General features: G+C 42.0%; 1 protein-coding gene across 7 annotated transcripts in view; it reads left to right on the top strand.

Annotated features, from left to right (window-relative positions):
* Positions 1–9,846, top strand: part of kcnip4a (potassium voltage-gated channel interacting protein 4a) — a 189,954-nt gene extending 180,108 nt beyond the window's left edge. For 2 of the 7 annotated variants that reach the window (XM_072439585.1, XM_072439581.1), the window contains exons 5-8: positions 4,108–4,215; positions 5,497–5,601; positions 5,753–5,815; positions 9,532–9,844. In XM_072439585.1, the coding sequence (XP_072295686.1) occupies positions 4,108–4,215; positions 5,497–5,601; positions 5,753–5,815; positions 9,532–9,579 (324 nt within the window). In that variant the 3' untranslated portion in view covers positions 9,580–9,844. Of the gene's footprint in view, positions 1–4,107; positions 4,216–5,496; positions 5,602–5,752; positions 5,816–9,531 lie in introns of all 7 variants that reach the window. The other 5 variants (XM_072439584.1, XM_072439583.1, XM_072439586.1 and 2 more) reach the window with 3 other exon arrangements.
* The last annotated feature ends 3,924 nt before the right edge of the window (positions 9,847–13,770 follow it).

Raw genomic sequence — 13,770 nt, forward strand, 5'->3', positions numbered from 1 at the left:
GTAGTTGTAGTGGTAGTTGTAGTGGTGGTGGTAGTGGTAGTGGGAGTGGTAGTTGTAGTGGTGGTGGTAGTGGTAGTGTAGTGGTGGTGGTAGTTGTGGTGGTGGTGGTAGTTGTGGTGGTAGTGGTAGTTGTAGTTGTAGTGGTAGTGGTAGTTGTAGTGGTAGTGGTAGTGGTAGTTGTAGTGGTAGTGGTAGTTGTAGTGGTAGTGGTAGTGGTGGTTGTAGTGGTAGTGGTGGTGGTGGTGGTGGTGGTGGTAGTTGTAGTGGTAGTGGTAGTGGTAGTGGTAGTGGGAGTGGTAGTTGTAGTGGTGGTGGTGGTGGTAGTGGTAGTGGTGGTGGTGGTGGTAGTGGTAGTGGTAGTGGTAGTGGTAGTTGTAGTGGTAGTGGTAGTTGTAGTGGTGGTGGTGGTGGTGGTAGTTGTGGTGGTGGTGGTAGTTGTGGTGGTAGTGGTAGTTGTAGTGGTAGTGGTAGTTGTAGTTGTAGTGGTAGTGGTAGTTGTAGTGGTAGTTGTAGTGGTAGTGGTAGTGGTGGTTGTAGTGGTAGTGGTAGTGGTGGTGGTGGTGGTGGTGGTAGTTGTAGTGGTAGTGGTAGTGGTAGTGGGAGTGGTAGTTGTAGTGGTGGTGGTAGTGGTAGTGGTGGTGGTAGTGGTAGTGGTGGTGGTAGTGGTAGTGGTAGTTGTAGTGGTAGTGGTAGTTGTAGTGGTGGTGGTGGTGGTGGTAGTTGTGGTGGTAGTGGTAGTGGTAGTGGTAGTGGGAGTGGTAGTGGGAGTGGTAGTGGTGGTGGTAGTGGTAGTGGTAGTGGTAGTGGGAGTGGTAGTGGTAGTGGTAGTTGTGGTGGTGGTGGTGGTGGTGGTAGTGGTAGTGGTAGTTGTGGTGGTAGTGGTAGTGGTAGTTGTAGTGGTGGTGGTAGTGGGAGTGGTAGTGGTAGTGGTAGTTGTGGTGGTGGTGGTGGTGGTGGTGGTGGTAGTTGTGGTGGTAGTTGTGGTGGTAGTGGTAGTGGTAGTGGTAGTGGGAGTGGTAGTGGTAGTGGTAGTTGTGGTGGTGGTGGTGGTGGTGGTGGTAGTTGTGGTGGTGGTGGTGGTGGTGGTGGTAGTTGTGGTGGTGGTGGTGGTGGTGGTGGTAGTTGTAGTTGTGGTGGTAGTGGTAGTGGTAGTGGGAGTGGTAGTGGTAGTTGTGGTGGTGGTGTTTGTGGTGGTGGTGGTGGTGGTGGTAGTTGTAGTGGTAGTGGTAGTGGGAGTGGTAGTGGTAGTGGTAGTGGGAGTGGTAGTGGTAGTGGTAGTGGTAGTGGTAGTTGTAGTGGTAGTGGTAGTGGGAGTGGTAGTTGTAGTGGTGGTGGTAGTGGTAGTGGGAGTGGTAGTTGTAGTGGTGGTGGTAGTGGTAGTTGTAGTGGTAGTGGTAGTTGTAGTGGTAGTTGTAGTGGGAGTGGTAGTTGTAGTGGTAGTGGTAGTTGTAGTGGTAGTGGTAGTTGTAGTGGTAGTGGTAGTGGTAGTAGTAGTGGTAGTGGTAGTTGTAGTGGTAGTGGTAGTGGTAGTTGTAGTGGTAGTGTAGTGGTGGTGGTGGTGGTGGTAGTGGTAGTGGTAGTTGTAGTGGTGGTGGTAGTGGTAGTGGGAGTGGTAGTTGTAGTGGTGGTGGTGGTGGTAGTTGTAGTGGTAGTGGTAGTGGTAGTGGTAGTTGTAGTGGTAGTGGTAGTGGAGTGGTAGTGGTAGTGGTAGTGGTAGTTGTAGTGGTAGGTAGTGTAGTGGTAGTTGTAGTGGTAGTTGTAGTGGTAGTTGTAGTTGGTAGTAGTGGTAGTTGTAGTGGTAGTAGTGGTAGTGTAGTGTAGTGGTAGTGGTAGTTGTAGTGGTAGTGTAGTGGTAGTGTAGTGGTAGTGGTAGTGGTAGTGGTGTGGTAGTTGTAGTGGTAGTTGTATTGGTAGTGGTGTAGTGGTAGTGGTAGTGGTAGTGGTAGTGGTAGTGGTAGTGGTAGTTGTAGTGGTAGTGGTAGTTGTAGTGGTAGTGGTAGTGTAGTGGTAGTGGTAGTTGTAGTGGTAGTGGTAGTTGTAGTGGTAGTTGTAGTGGTAGTGGTAGTGGTAGTTGTAGTGGTAGTAGTTGGTAGTGGTAGTTGTAGTGGTAGTGTAGTGGTAGTGGTAGTTGTAGTGGTAGTTGTAGTGGTAGTGTGGTAGTGGTAGTTGTAGTGGTAGTGTAGTGTAGTGTAGTGTAGTGGTAGTGGTAGTTGTAGTGGTAGTGGTAGTTGTAGTTGTAGTGGTAGTGGTAGTTGTAGTGGTAGTGGTAGTGGTAGTTGTAGTGGTAGTTGTAGTGGTAGTGGTAGTGGTAGTGGTAGTGGTAGTGTAGTAGTGTAGTTGTAGTGGTAGTGTATGGTAGTGGTAGTTGTAGTGTGTGGTAGGTAGTGGTAGTGGTAGTTGTAGTGGTAGTGGTAGTGGTAGTGTAGTGGTAGTGGTAGTTGTAGTGGTAGTGGTAGTGGTAGTGGTGGTAGTGGTAGGTAGTTGTGGTGGTGGTGGTAGTTGTAGTTGTGGTGGTAGTGGTAGTTGTAGTGGTAGTGGTAGTTGTGGTGGTGGTGGTAGTTGTAGTTGTGGTGGTAGTGGTAGTTGTAGTGGTAGTGGTAGTTGTAGTGGTAGTGGTAGTTGTAGTGGTAGTGGTAGTGGTAGTTGTGGTGATGGTGGTAGTTGTAGTTGTGGTGGTAGTGGTAGTTGTAGTGGTAGTGGTAGTTGTGGTGGTGGTGGTAGTTGTAGTTGTGGTGGTAGTGGTAGTTGTAGTGGTAGTGGTAGTGGTAGTTGTGGTGGTGGTGGTAGTTGTAGTTGTGGTGGTAGCTGTAGTGGTAGTGGTAGTGGTAGTTGTAGTTGTAGGTTCAGGATTATGATTAGGAATTGTCTTAATTTGGAGTTGGACTAATTTGACCAACTATGGACCAAATGGGATGTTTTTTATTTGAATTTGAATGTGTAGTTTATTTGTGAGTTTGTAGTATTTATTTATTTTTTATTTTATCATTTGCTTTCTGGTTGTGTTCTGCTTGTTTTTGTTTTTTATGTTTTTTTTTTTTTTTTTATATTAGGAAAAAAAAACTATATATATATATTATTTTTTTAATGTCAATCTGTGGTGTGTAAATGTAATTCCGCTTTGTGGCACGTGAAATAAGGTTTTGAAAAGTAAAACTCACATGAACCTTATCAGTACAAATATCACAAACAAGTCAGTTACTTTGACGTTATGGTGCAACATCCAACAATACGAGTAATGATTAGTTTTGTCACTTGTGAGAAAAACGATTTAACAATTATTCACATTTATTGAGACAGTGACATCTTAAATTGTCTTTCTTTGCCGTTGTCATGTTGTGACTGACTTTTCAAAACTGAATTCTCTGAAAGACAAAATAACATAACAAAATAATTTTAGCCTAATAAAGTTTTTTACATATAGGTCTATTTTCTGAACTATAGATTGAACTAAAAACACTATTTTGCTTCTAAAATTAACCAAACAATCATAACATCCCTAAAAATGATAGCAAAATATAAACTATAAAAAATAATGTGATTTCGGGCGTTACAAAAATAAATGGAATTAATTGAAATACTAAACGCATCTCACATTTGCTAAAAGACAATTGATTTTTAGCTGTGGATGGGTTTAGTATTCCCATATTTTGGTACAATATGTAGTATTTAGGGTGAAACTTTACCCTCCATAGCATCATCTTTTACTCAAATCTAAAATGACACATCAAACGCATTTCAAATCTCCCCTCTCCACCCCGAGGCATCACGGCGCCAGTGTTTTATGTAATCCGTAACCTCAATCATTTTAATTTCACTGCCGAGCCGAGTACCAAGTTAATCAACATGTGATAAATATTTATAAGGAGCGTATTTGCTTATTAGGACAGTAAAGCTGCGAACCATAGCTCTTGGTCTTACTGTGAAGTGAGAGACTCTGCGGGCCTCCACAGATTACCACTTGAATAATGAGCTTTCTAGATTGATGATGTTTTAGGCTTGTTTTATCGCGGCTGTAAGTAATTCCTGACATTGTAGCGCGACTCGTTATTCACGTAACAAGCTCACGTCTGATTCATGTCGTGTCCGTCTTGTGCTTTTTCCGCTCAGGATTTTGTCATGGGCCTCTCTATTCTTCTGAGGGGCACCGTGCAGGAGAAACTCAACTGGGCCTTCAACCTCTACGACATCAACAAAGACGGATACATCACTAAAGAGGTACATTCAAATCACTATCAAATACTTCTAAAAATATATGAATACTGTTGTTTTCTATTACATGTGTTTTATTTAAAAAAAACATCCTTTTCAACCCCCATTGAAAAACTTCTTACTGTGAGTGGGCTTGCCTTTCCACAGATCTGACCGGTAGATAGATATAGATAGACAACAAAGACGGATACATCACTAAAGAGGTGTAGGAAAATACATTCAAATCACAATCAAATATTTAAAAAAAATACATAAATACCTCAAGTAAAATTGTGGTTTTCTATTACTTGTGTTTTATCGCAAAAAAAAAAAAAAAAACATGTATTCTTTTTGTGAGTGGGTTTGCCTTTCCACAGATCTGACCTGTAGATGGATATAGATAGCTTAATGTCATACAGTGGAATATTCCTGGCAAAGGTGTAACCAGGGCCGGGCTAAGCAGCTGCAAAGGGCCCCCAGAGCAGTACCTAGCATTTTATTACAAATGTACTTTAGCCAATAACCATAACTTTAATCAGGAAACATGAATAACATTTTATAAATACAAATATTACAGGGAGCATCCTACTCTCCCAAATGCAGATACATTGTTCTTGTGTCTACGATGTTCTTAACCACTACAATTTCTATTTTCACCTTACTATTTCTATTTGATGTTGGAAATACAAAGTTAGAGGATGTGATTACAGCGGTACACTATATACTTGGACCATTAGTTTGTACCTCTACTTGAGTAATGGTATTTTGAAATATTTTGGTAACTCCACCCACCTCTGACACTGTGTTCCATGCTGGGGGCCCTAGACTTTTTGCTCCGGGCCCCCTGAAGGCCTCTGGGAGTAACATCTGCATGGGGAAAAGCTCAACATAGCGCATAGGCCTGTCACGATAATACATTTTAAAGTTCAATGTATTTTTTACAGAAAATATCGCGGTAAACAATGATATTGAAGCAGTTTTATGACACCGACACAATAACTTTAAAGCAAGTAAATCCCAGTAAACCCTTCTCCAAATGAGCAATATCATAGAATACATGAGCTGTGATAAATAAAGAGTAGACTGTCTTAGTGTTTTAGTGTTCATTTTTCAACCCGCTGCAGCTAAAAGTTAAATGTATTACCAAAAAAATCACAAATAAAAGCTGTGTGATCAGTGCAGAGTAATGACACACACGATAAATAATGAGCCCCAAGAAATATTGTCCCAGCGTTCATTTTTTGATAAGTTGATATTGATATATGAGTAATTATGGTTTAAAATGTGTGTATTTCCGCGGCGTGGCAGGAGATGTTGGACATCATGAAGGCGATCTACGACATGATGGGCAAGTGCACGTACCCCGTCCTCAAAGAAGAGACGCCTCGCCAGCACGTAGAGGTTTTCTTTCAGGTCAGTGTGGAGAATTAAGACCTCTCGTGGCTTGTAACGTGTGTGTTTCCCCAAGGGCACGATAATGTATATTGTATTTTATAGTTGTGTATATATTGTACCTATTTCTTTATTGAAGTGTTAATCTTTCCATTTTGTGCTTTTTTCACAGAAGATGGATAAGAATAAGGACGGAGTGGTGACCATAGATGAATTTATTGACTGCTGCCAAAATGTGAGTGGTGAAACCTATTTAAAGTCATGGTTTACATGTTTTTTTTTCTAATTATGACTTAATTCAGTGGGATAATAACCTATGATAAATATTTATATTATCAAATCAAATCAAATCAATTTATTTTTGTAAGGCCCTAACAGTTGCCTCTGAGGGCCACAGGGAGAAATGAATCAACAATGTCTGTGGTGGCGATGGAGTCAGACAATGTCTGTGGTGGCGAGGGACGATGTCCCAGGGTCCTCTGTCCTTAGACTCTCCTTCTCGGCCAGGAAAAACTACAAAAAAAAACCTCTTTGGGAAAAAAGCGTAGAAACCTGGAGGAGTTCCAGTGAAGGAGAGATCCGACTCTCACAGACGGACAGACGGACACAAGGAGACTGGAGCTGGACCCACTCTTCAGGCAGAAGAGGGACCGTCCACACAGGGCAGGGACCACTTCACCAGGGGAGGGGCATCTGGGTCCACAGGTCCTCAGGAGTGAGAGAAAGATATTATAAGTTATACCTTTAGACCAGGCATGTCCAAACTACGGCCCGGGGGCCAAATGTGGCCCTTAGACCAATTTTTGTTGGCCCTCCGGCTTCCTGCTAAGTTGGCCCAACCAACAAATAGTAGAACTTTTACTGTAAAATTGGAAAAATTCAAGCATTTTGATGTTATACCAACCTAATAATAATGTTCCAAGTCTTATGAAAGATGTGGAGGAATGAATCACTTTTCAAATTTGACATTGTCGGGTTGTTTGTGGCCCTTTGCTCCAAATAAGTTTCAAAATGTGGCCCTCAGTGAAAAAAGTTTGGACCCCCCTAGTTTAGACAGTTACAAATGGAAACTCTGTATTTATCAAAACACGCAATTCTGTCCAAAATACAGAGAAAGTTTATGGATCACATTTTTCTGACAGTTGTAAGTCTTGTAAGTCTCAAAATCTTAAATTCTTGTAAGTCTCAAATCTTAAATTTTTCATAAATTGACATGGAATTACCTCTTTGGAAATAATATCCTCAGGACTCAACTTGAAAATAGACAAATAAAAAAATACAAAATTGACGAAACAGGACAATTATTCTGAACCTAATATGCTCTATAGCTCTAATTCTTCTTCTTTTTGTTTTTGTTTTATGTCTCCCTTATTTTTTCCTTTCTTCTTTTTATCCCTTTACTCTCCCTGGTCCTGCTTCTTCTTTGTGTTTTTATCTTTATTTATAGTTTGATTTATATTTTTGTACTTTGTATTTTTTTTTTTTTTTTGGTTTTAATATTTTTTCATCATTGTTTTTTTCATTTTTTGTATTGTTGCTCTGTTGTTTTTGTTGTTCTATGTTCTAATAAAAAATAAATTAAAAGGTAATTATACCTCTTTGAAATGTCACATCTACTGCACACGTCCAAACAGGAAATAAAATCATACGTTTCACCTAAATTACCAAACTAGGTCAAACTCCACGTCGTGAAAACACCTGTCCTGTGCACTACACGCCCTGAAAACACCTGTCCTGTGTACTACACGCCCTGAAAACACCTGTCCTGTGCACTACACGCCGTGAAAACACCTGTCCTGTGCACTACACGCCCTGAAAACACCTGTCCTGTGTACTACACGCCCTGAAAACACCTGTCCTGTGCACTACACGCCGTGAAAACACCTGTCCTGTGCACTACACGCCCTGAAAACACCTGTCCTGTGCACTACACGCCCTGAAAACACCTGTGCTGTGCACTACACGCCCTGAAAACACCTGTCCTGTGCACTACACGCCGTGAAAACACCTGTCCTGTGCACTACACGCCCTGAAAACACCTGTCCTGTGCACTACACGCCGTGAAAACACCTGTCCTGTGCACTACACGCCCTGAAAACACCTGTCCTGTGCACTACACGCCCTGAAAACACCTGTCCTGTGCACTACACGCCCTGAAAACACCTGTCCTGTGTACTACACGCCCTGAAAACACCTGTCCTGTGCACTACACGCCGTGAAAACACCTGTCCTGTGCACTACACGCCCTGAAAACACCTGTCCTGTGTACTACACGCCCTGAAAACACCTGTCCTGTGCACTACACGCCGTGAAAACACCTGTCCTGTGCACTACACGCCCTGAAAACACCTGTCCTGTGCACTACACGCCCTGAAAACACCTGTGCTGTGCACTACACGCCCTGAAAACACCTGTCCTGTGCACTACACGCCGTGAAAACACCTGTCCTGTGCACTACACGCCCTGAAAACACCTGTCCTGTGCACTACACGCCGTGAAAACACCTGTCCTGTGCACTACACGCCCTGAAAACACCTGTCCTGTGCACTACACGCCCTGAAAACACCTGTCCTGTGCACTACACGCCGTGAAAACACCTGTGCTGTGCACTACACGCCCTGAAAACACCTGTCCTGTGCACTACACGCCCTGAAAACACCTGTCTTGTGCACTACACGCCCTGAAAACACCTGTCCTGTGCACTACACGCCCTGAAAACACCTGTCCTGTGCACTACACGCCCTGAAAACACCTGTCCTGTGCACTACACGTCATGAAAACACCTGTCCTGTGCACTACACGCCCTGAAAACACCTGTCCTGTGCACTACACGTCATGAAAACACCTGTCCTGTGCACTACACGTCATGAAAACACCTGTCCTGTGCACTCCACGTCGTGAAAACACCTGTCCTGTGCACTACACGCCGTGAAAACACCTGTCCTGTGCACTACACGCCCTGAAAACACCTGTCCTGTGCACTACACGCCCTGAAAACACCTGTCCTGTGCACTCCACGCCGTGAAAACACCTGTCCTGTGCACTACACGCCCTGAAAACACCTGTCCTGTGCACTACACGCCCTGAAAACACCTGTCCTGTGCACTACACACCCTGAAAACACCTGTCCTGTGCACTACACACCCTGAAAACACCTGTCCTGTGCACTCCACGTCATGAAAACACCTGTCCTGTGCACTCCACGCCCTGAAAACACCTGTCCTGTGCACTCCACGTCATGAAAACACCTGTCCTGTGCACTACACGCCCTGAAAACACCTGTCCTGTGCACTACACACCCTGAAAACACCTGTCCTGTGCACTACATACCCTGAAAACACCTGTCCTGTGCACTACACGCCGTGAAAACACCTGTCATGTGCACTACACGCCGTGAAAACACCTGTCCTGTGCACTACACACCCTGAAAACACCTATCCTGTGCACTACACGCCCTGAAAACACCTGTCCTGTGCACTACACGCCCTGAAAACACCTGTCCTGTGCACTACACGCCCTGAAAACACCTGTCATGTGCACTACACGCCCTGAAAACACCTGTCATGTGCACTACACGCCCTGAAAACACCTGTCCTGTGCACTGCACGCCCTGAAAACGCCTGTCCTGTGCACTACACGCCCTGAAAACACCTGTCCTGTGCACTACACACCCTGAAAACACCTGTGCTGTGCACTACACGCCCTGAAAACACCTGTGCTGTGCACTACACGCCCTGAAAACACCTGTGCTGTGCACTACACGCCCTGAAAACACCTGTGCTGTGCACTACACGCCCTGAAAACACCTGTGCTGTGCACTACACGCCCTGAAAACACCTGTGCTGTGCACTACACGCCCTGAAAACACCTGTGCTGTGCACTACACGCCCTGAAAACACCTGTGCTGTGCACTACACGCCCTCATCTCACTCTGTTTCCTCGTTCTTTCAGGATGAAAACATCATGCGATCGATGCACCTCTTCGAGAACGTTCTTTAACTTTTCGCCCGAGTTTTGGCGGCTTGCGGAGGATGAAGAAGAGGACCTCATCTTCAGCCCCGCCCCCCTCGTGACAGACTTGGACTGTGTACAGAGCGCTATGCAGACCTTTGACCATGAACATAACAGTACAGCTCATAGCGGTGGGCCGCAGGTGAGAGTAGGCAATACAACAAGGAACACTCTGGGGTTAAGGGCCATTTTGTTCGAGCAGGTGACAGAGAAATCAGCCGCTTACACTCGGCCGGTAATGAAAAAACTAAATCAACTTCTTGTGCGATTGCTGGTGTTCTGCTTCCAAGCGTCAGCGCAGCAGGAGAGACGATTTATCCACTCGCTTTATTTACTGTCGAGCAGAGGTGGGTCGTGCTTGACCCGGGTACATGGAACGGGGTAATACAATTGTACTTCTATGATTATGTTTATTTATCAACCTTTATTTAACCAGGTAAGAACCCATTGGGATCAAGTGTGACCTATTTGTACAACGTCTTCTGCAAGTGACAAAAGCAGTTCTCTGACAATATTAAAGGACACGTATTAGGTCAGCACAATTGCCTTTTGTGATCTTTTAACCATATTATTACATTGTTCCCTCATGAAAAACATCCCAGGAGTCGTTTATAGCTTCATTCACACTAAATTGATGAATTATGTTTAGGAAGTCCTCTCCCCTCTGAGCCTCGTAAAAAACACGGTTGAAATTTTCACAGATTTTTTATCGTTATAGGTCTAGCTCTGGATGTCTTCTGCTTCTGCTTCTGTTTTTTAAGACCATAAATCCCTCTGAGCATTTCTGTTTACAGTCGCATGTCAAGAGGGAGAAGCTAGGTTTGTTTCTTTCACCTTTGTAATTCCCCCTGCTGCCAGTAGACGGAGCTCTAACACAATGCCTGTCGAGGGAACGGCTCACTGATACAAAAGTAATGTATTTTTTCAATAGAGACGTTAGTTTAAGTTCTAAAACATGAGAAGTCGAAGCAAAAGCGCTCAAGAGCATGTTTAAAGGCAAAAAACGATTAAAATAATGCATAATACGTGTCCTTTAAATGATTTGAGTTTCTTTCAGATATGATTTTTTTTGTCTTTATTTTTTTCTCATTTTTGTGGTCAATCCTTTGAAAACAGCCGCTCGATACTCTCTTACTTGAGTACACTTTTTGGCCACGTTACCCACCTCTGCTGCCAAGTGAAATCACTGTGAATACAAAATATAATAGAGAATACAAATAAATACAAAATAAATCCACCGGCTGTACACATTCCAGTATGTTCCAAACTGGCCCTCAGCTCCAGAGAATCCCAACACTTTTCCCATTGTCTTTTTCTCTTAAAAGAACCTAGAAAGCATTTTAATGACCATTGTATATAGTATACATAATAGATAAGAAATACTGTATATGAGGGAACGTTTCGACTTTGTCCATGTTTACTTGCCAACCATACAATACAACGATTGTATTGATGTCAAATGGAGCGTAGTGTTGGTTTTGTCCACAGAAGCACACAGGAAGCTACATTTAGGAAGTACGATGTTAGGCAACCATATCTTTGTCATGAGAAACGCTGCTTTTAGTGTTATTTCAGTTCATTTTGTATGTCTGTCCATTCCAGGTGCAGGTGCGAACCCAAATACAAAGAAAAGTGAGGCAGGCGTAGCGTAAAATGTGAAAGAAATAATGATAAAATGATATTAAATGCAACGAATATTTACCGTATTTTCCGGAGTATAAGTCGCACCAGCCAAAAAATACATAATAAAGAAGAAAAAAACATATATAAGTTGCACTGAAGTATGAAATGTGGTTGCAAGTGTGAAAATAACGAAATAATATCACATATAAGTCGCTCTGGAGTATAAGTATATAAGTATAAATATCAGTATAAGTCGCACCACGGCCAAAACAATGAAAAAAGGTGCAACTTATAGTTCGGAAAATACGGTAGAAGATGAAAATGATTAATTACAGTAGGTTAATCGAATGGAAAGCTGTTGAAATGCACTGCTTTTAGAGGGAGTGCATCGTGAAATTGTTTAGTTGGTGAAATAATTTTGCCATTTAATAAGACTTTTTTTTTTTTAAATCCATTTGTTTTTGATGGTAGCAACACATCAACAAAACGATTATGCACGAGTCTTTCATAATTGCAAATAAACAGAATGCCAGAGGCCACAGCAAGTAATGTGCCGTGTATTGTTTCTTAATCCGATATGAGTGAATACTAAGGCAAGTGTTCAAAAATCAGTCGATACTAATGAGTTTTGTGTTCAAATGTGTCACAAAGAATATGATAATGACGTGTAGAAGCTTTAGAAGCGTTATATCCGCTCCGCCCAGGCCTGAGCTGATCCAAAATGAGAATAAACATGTAGATAAACTAATATATAGACACTGTATTGCATAAATGTTGACAAATTATAATAAGTATAGTTATTTTAGCATGAGAATCAAAGGCCCAACCACCATCGATGACACCAATACAGACGTCTGTATATTAAAGTACATCTGGCCCTCAGAGGCAACTTGGCCCTCAGAGGCAACTGTTGTTGTGATTTTGGGCCTTACAAAAATAAATTGATTTGATTTGATTTGATTTTAGAGATTGTTATGTCTATGCACAGGGTTTCTAATATGGATGTTCTCTGCTGTTCTTTGCGCTGTAAAACAATTATAACAGACCTTATTTGCCACCATCAAAATCAACATTAGGGATGTGACGATTATTCAGTCACAATATGAATCGTACCAACCAAAAAATACCAACAGGACCATTTTAAAAGCAAAATTAAGTGCTTTTCAGCCCAAAAAACAGGCCTAAATGTAAAAAACGTCAACTTTATTATTTATTTAAAGTTTATCTGGCTGTTTTTTGTCAAATTTAACTTTATTACGTCTTTCAGAGAGTTATTTCTCGTAAAGCCGCTCACAAACTCGAGCAAACGTAACATGTTAGACCACGAGAATGAAAGGAAATGAAAGATTTCCCTTTTGTTTGGTCTCGATAATCGTGAATAATCGCCAAATCTCAATCTTTTCTTCGAAACACTAGAATCCGATCCCTAATCAACACGCTGCATTCTAAATCACGACCAGTTTGTTTTATTGTGCCTCCTCTCTTATTTGTACTTGGGTTTGTCTTATGTCTTTAGCACAGGGGCAGTGTGGGTATTATTGATCCGGTATTACCTTCATTGTACAAAGGATTGTGAATTGTACAGTATTAAAGGAGAATTCACCTCTTAAAATGAATATCAGGTCTTTAGATTCCACTGTTTGAAAGGTATAAATAATGTAACTTCATGTATTATAGTCATGTTTTGGTTTATTTACTATTTACACCCTGTTTCTCCGTTTCCCCCTGGGTCTATGGGCAGAAGTCCAGCAGCACTTTAGCTTGACCGGTTCCTGCTGTCTGCAATTAAACCATTGATTGACCTCAAACACAAGGCATGCTGGGTAAAAAAAAATCCCCTTCTTACGGACAGCCCCCCCTTTCGCTCACTGGACAAGATTGGATTACTCAAATCAAGGGGAGGACGCGCTGTAAATGCTTTCTGTCGTTTAAAAGGAGATTTCGTTATTAAATTAAACGTTTGGGAAAGTACTCGGAGCAGTTTTACCCGCGAGCTTTCCACGCCGGATCGTAGCCTGAAGATGCATGTTGACCCGACAAGAGGCAGACAAAAGACAGTGGCAGTGGAACGTTGCTAATTTATTATTATTTTTGAATCATGTTATGAAAATGTGATGTATCTATTTACAAAAAGAGAACTATCAAACGAGTCTTGTCTTCATTCTTTTCAAAGATTTTCAAAGTTTAAGTGAAAAAAAAAACATTAAAAACAATATAAATGTTTTAAAAATGATGTATAAAATGCCATATTTCATTCACAATACTCGTAATTATATATGTAAAAGTGTTAGAACCTGCTACTCAATGTGCAGTGTATTGAAAAATGGTGTTTTACCGCCCTCTTCTGGACAAAACGTGTTACTTTTTGGATTATTTCTGCTGCAACACTAAAACAAATATCAATCTTGTGCTTAAATGTTCACATACCATATATTTGGCTTGTTTTTAGTGTTTTAAAGGGGTTTCAAAGTGATGAAAACGTAGTATAATTCATTATTCCATTGCTTTTGATGTTGTAACTCAGCTGTACTTCTGATTTAAAAAAACAAAACAAAA

Source organism: Eucyclogobius newberryi, unplaced genomic scaffold (genome assembly GCF_026437365.1).
Source record: "Eucyclogobius newberryi isolate DKJ021-1_F unplaced genomic scaffold, fEucNew1.0.hap1 SCAF_97, whole genome shotgun sequence".
Lineage (NCBI taxonomy): Eukaryota > Metazoa > Chordata > Actinopteri > Gobiiformes > Gobiidae > Eucyclogobius > Eucyclogobius newberryi.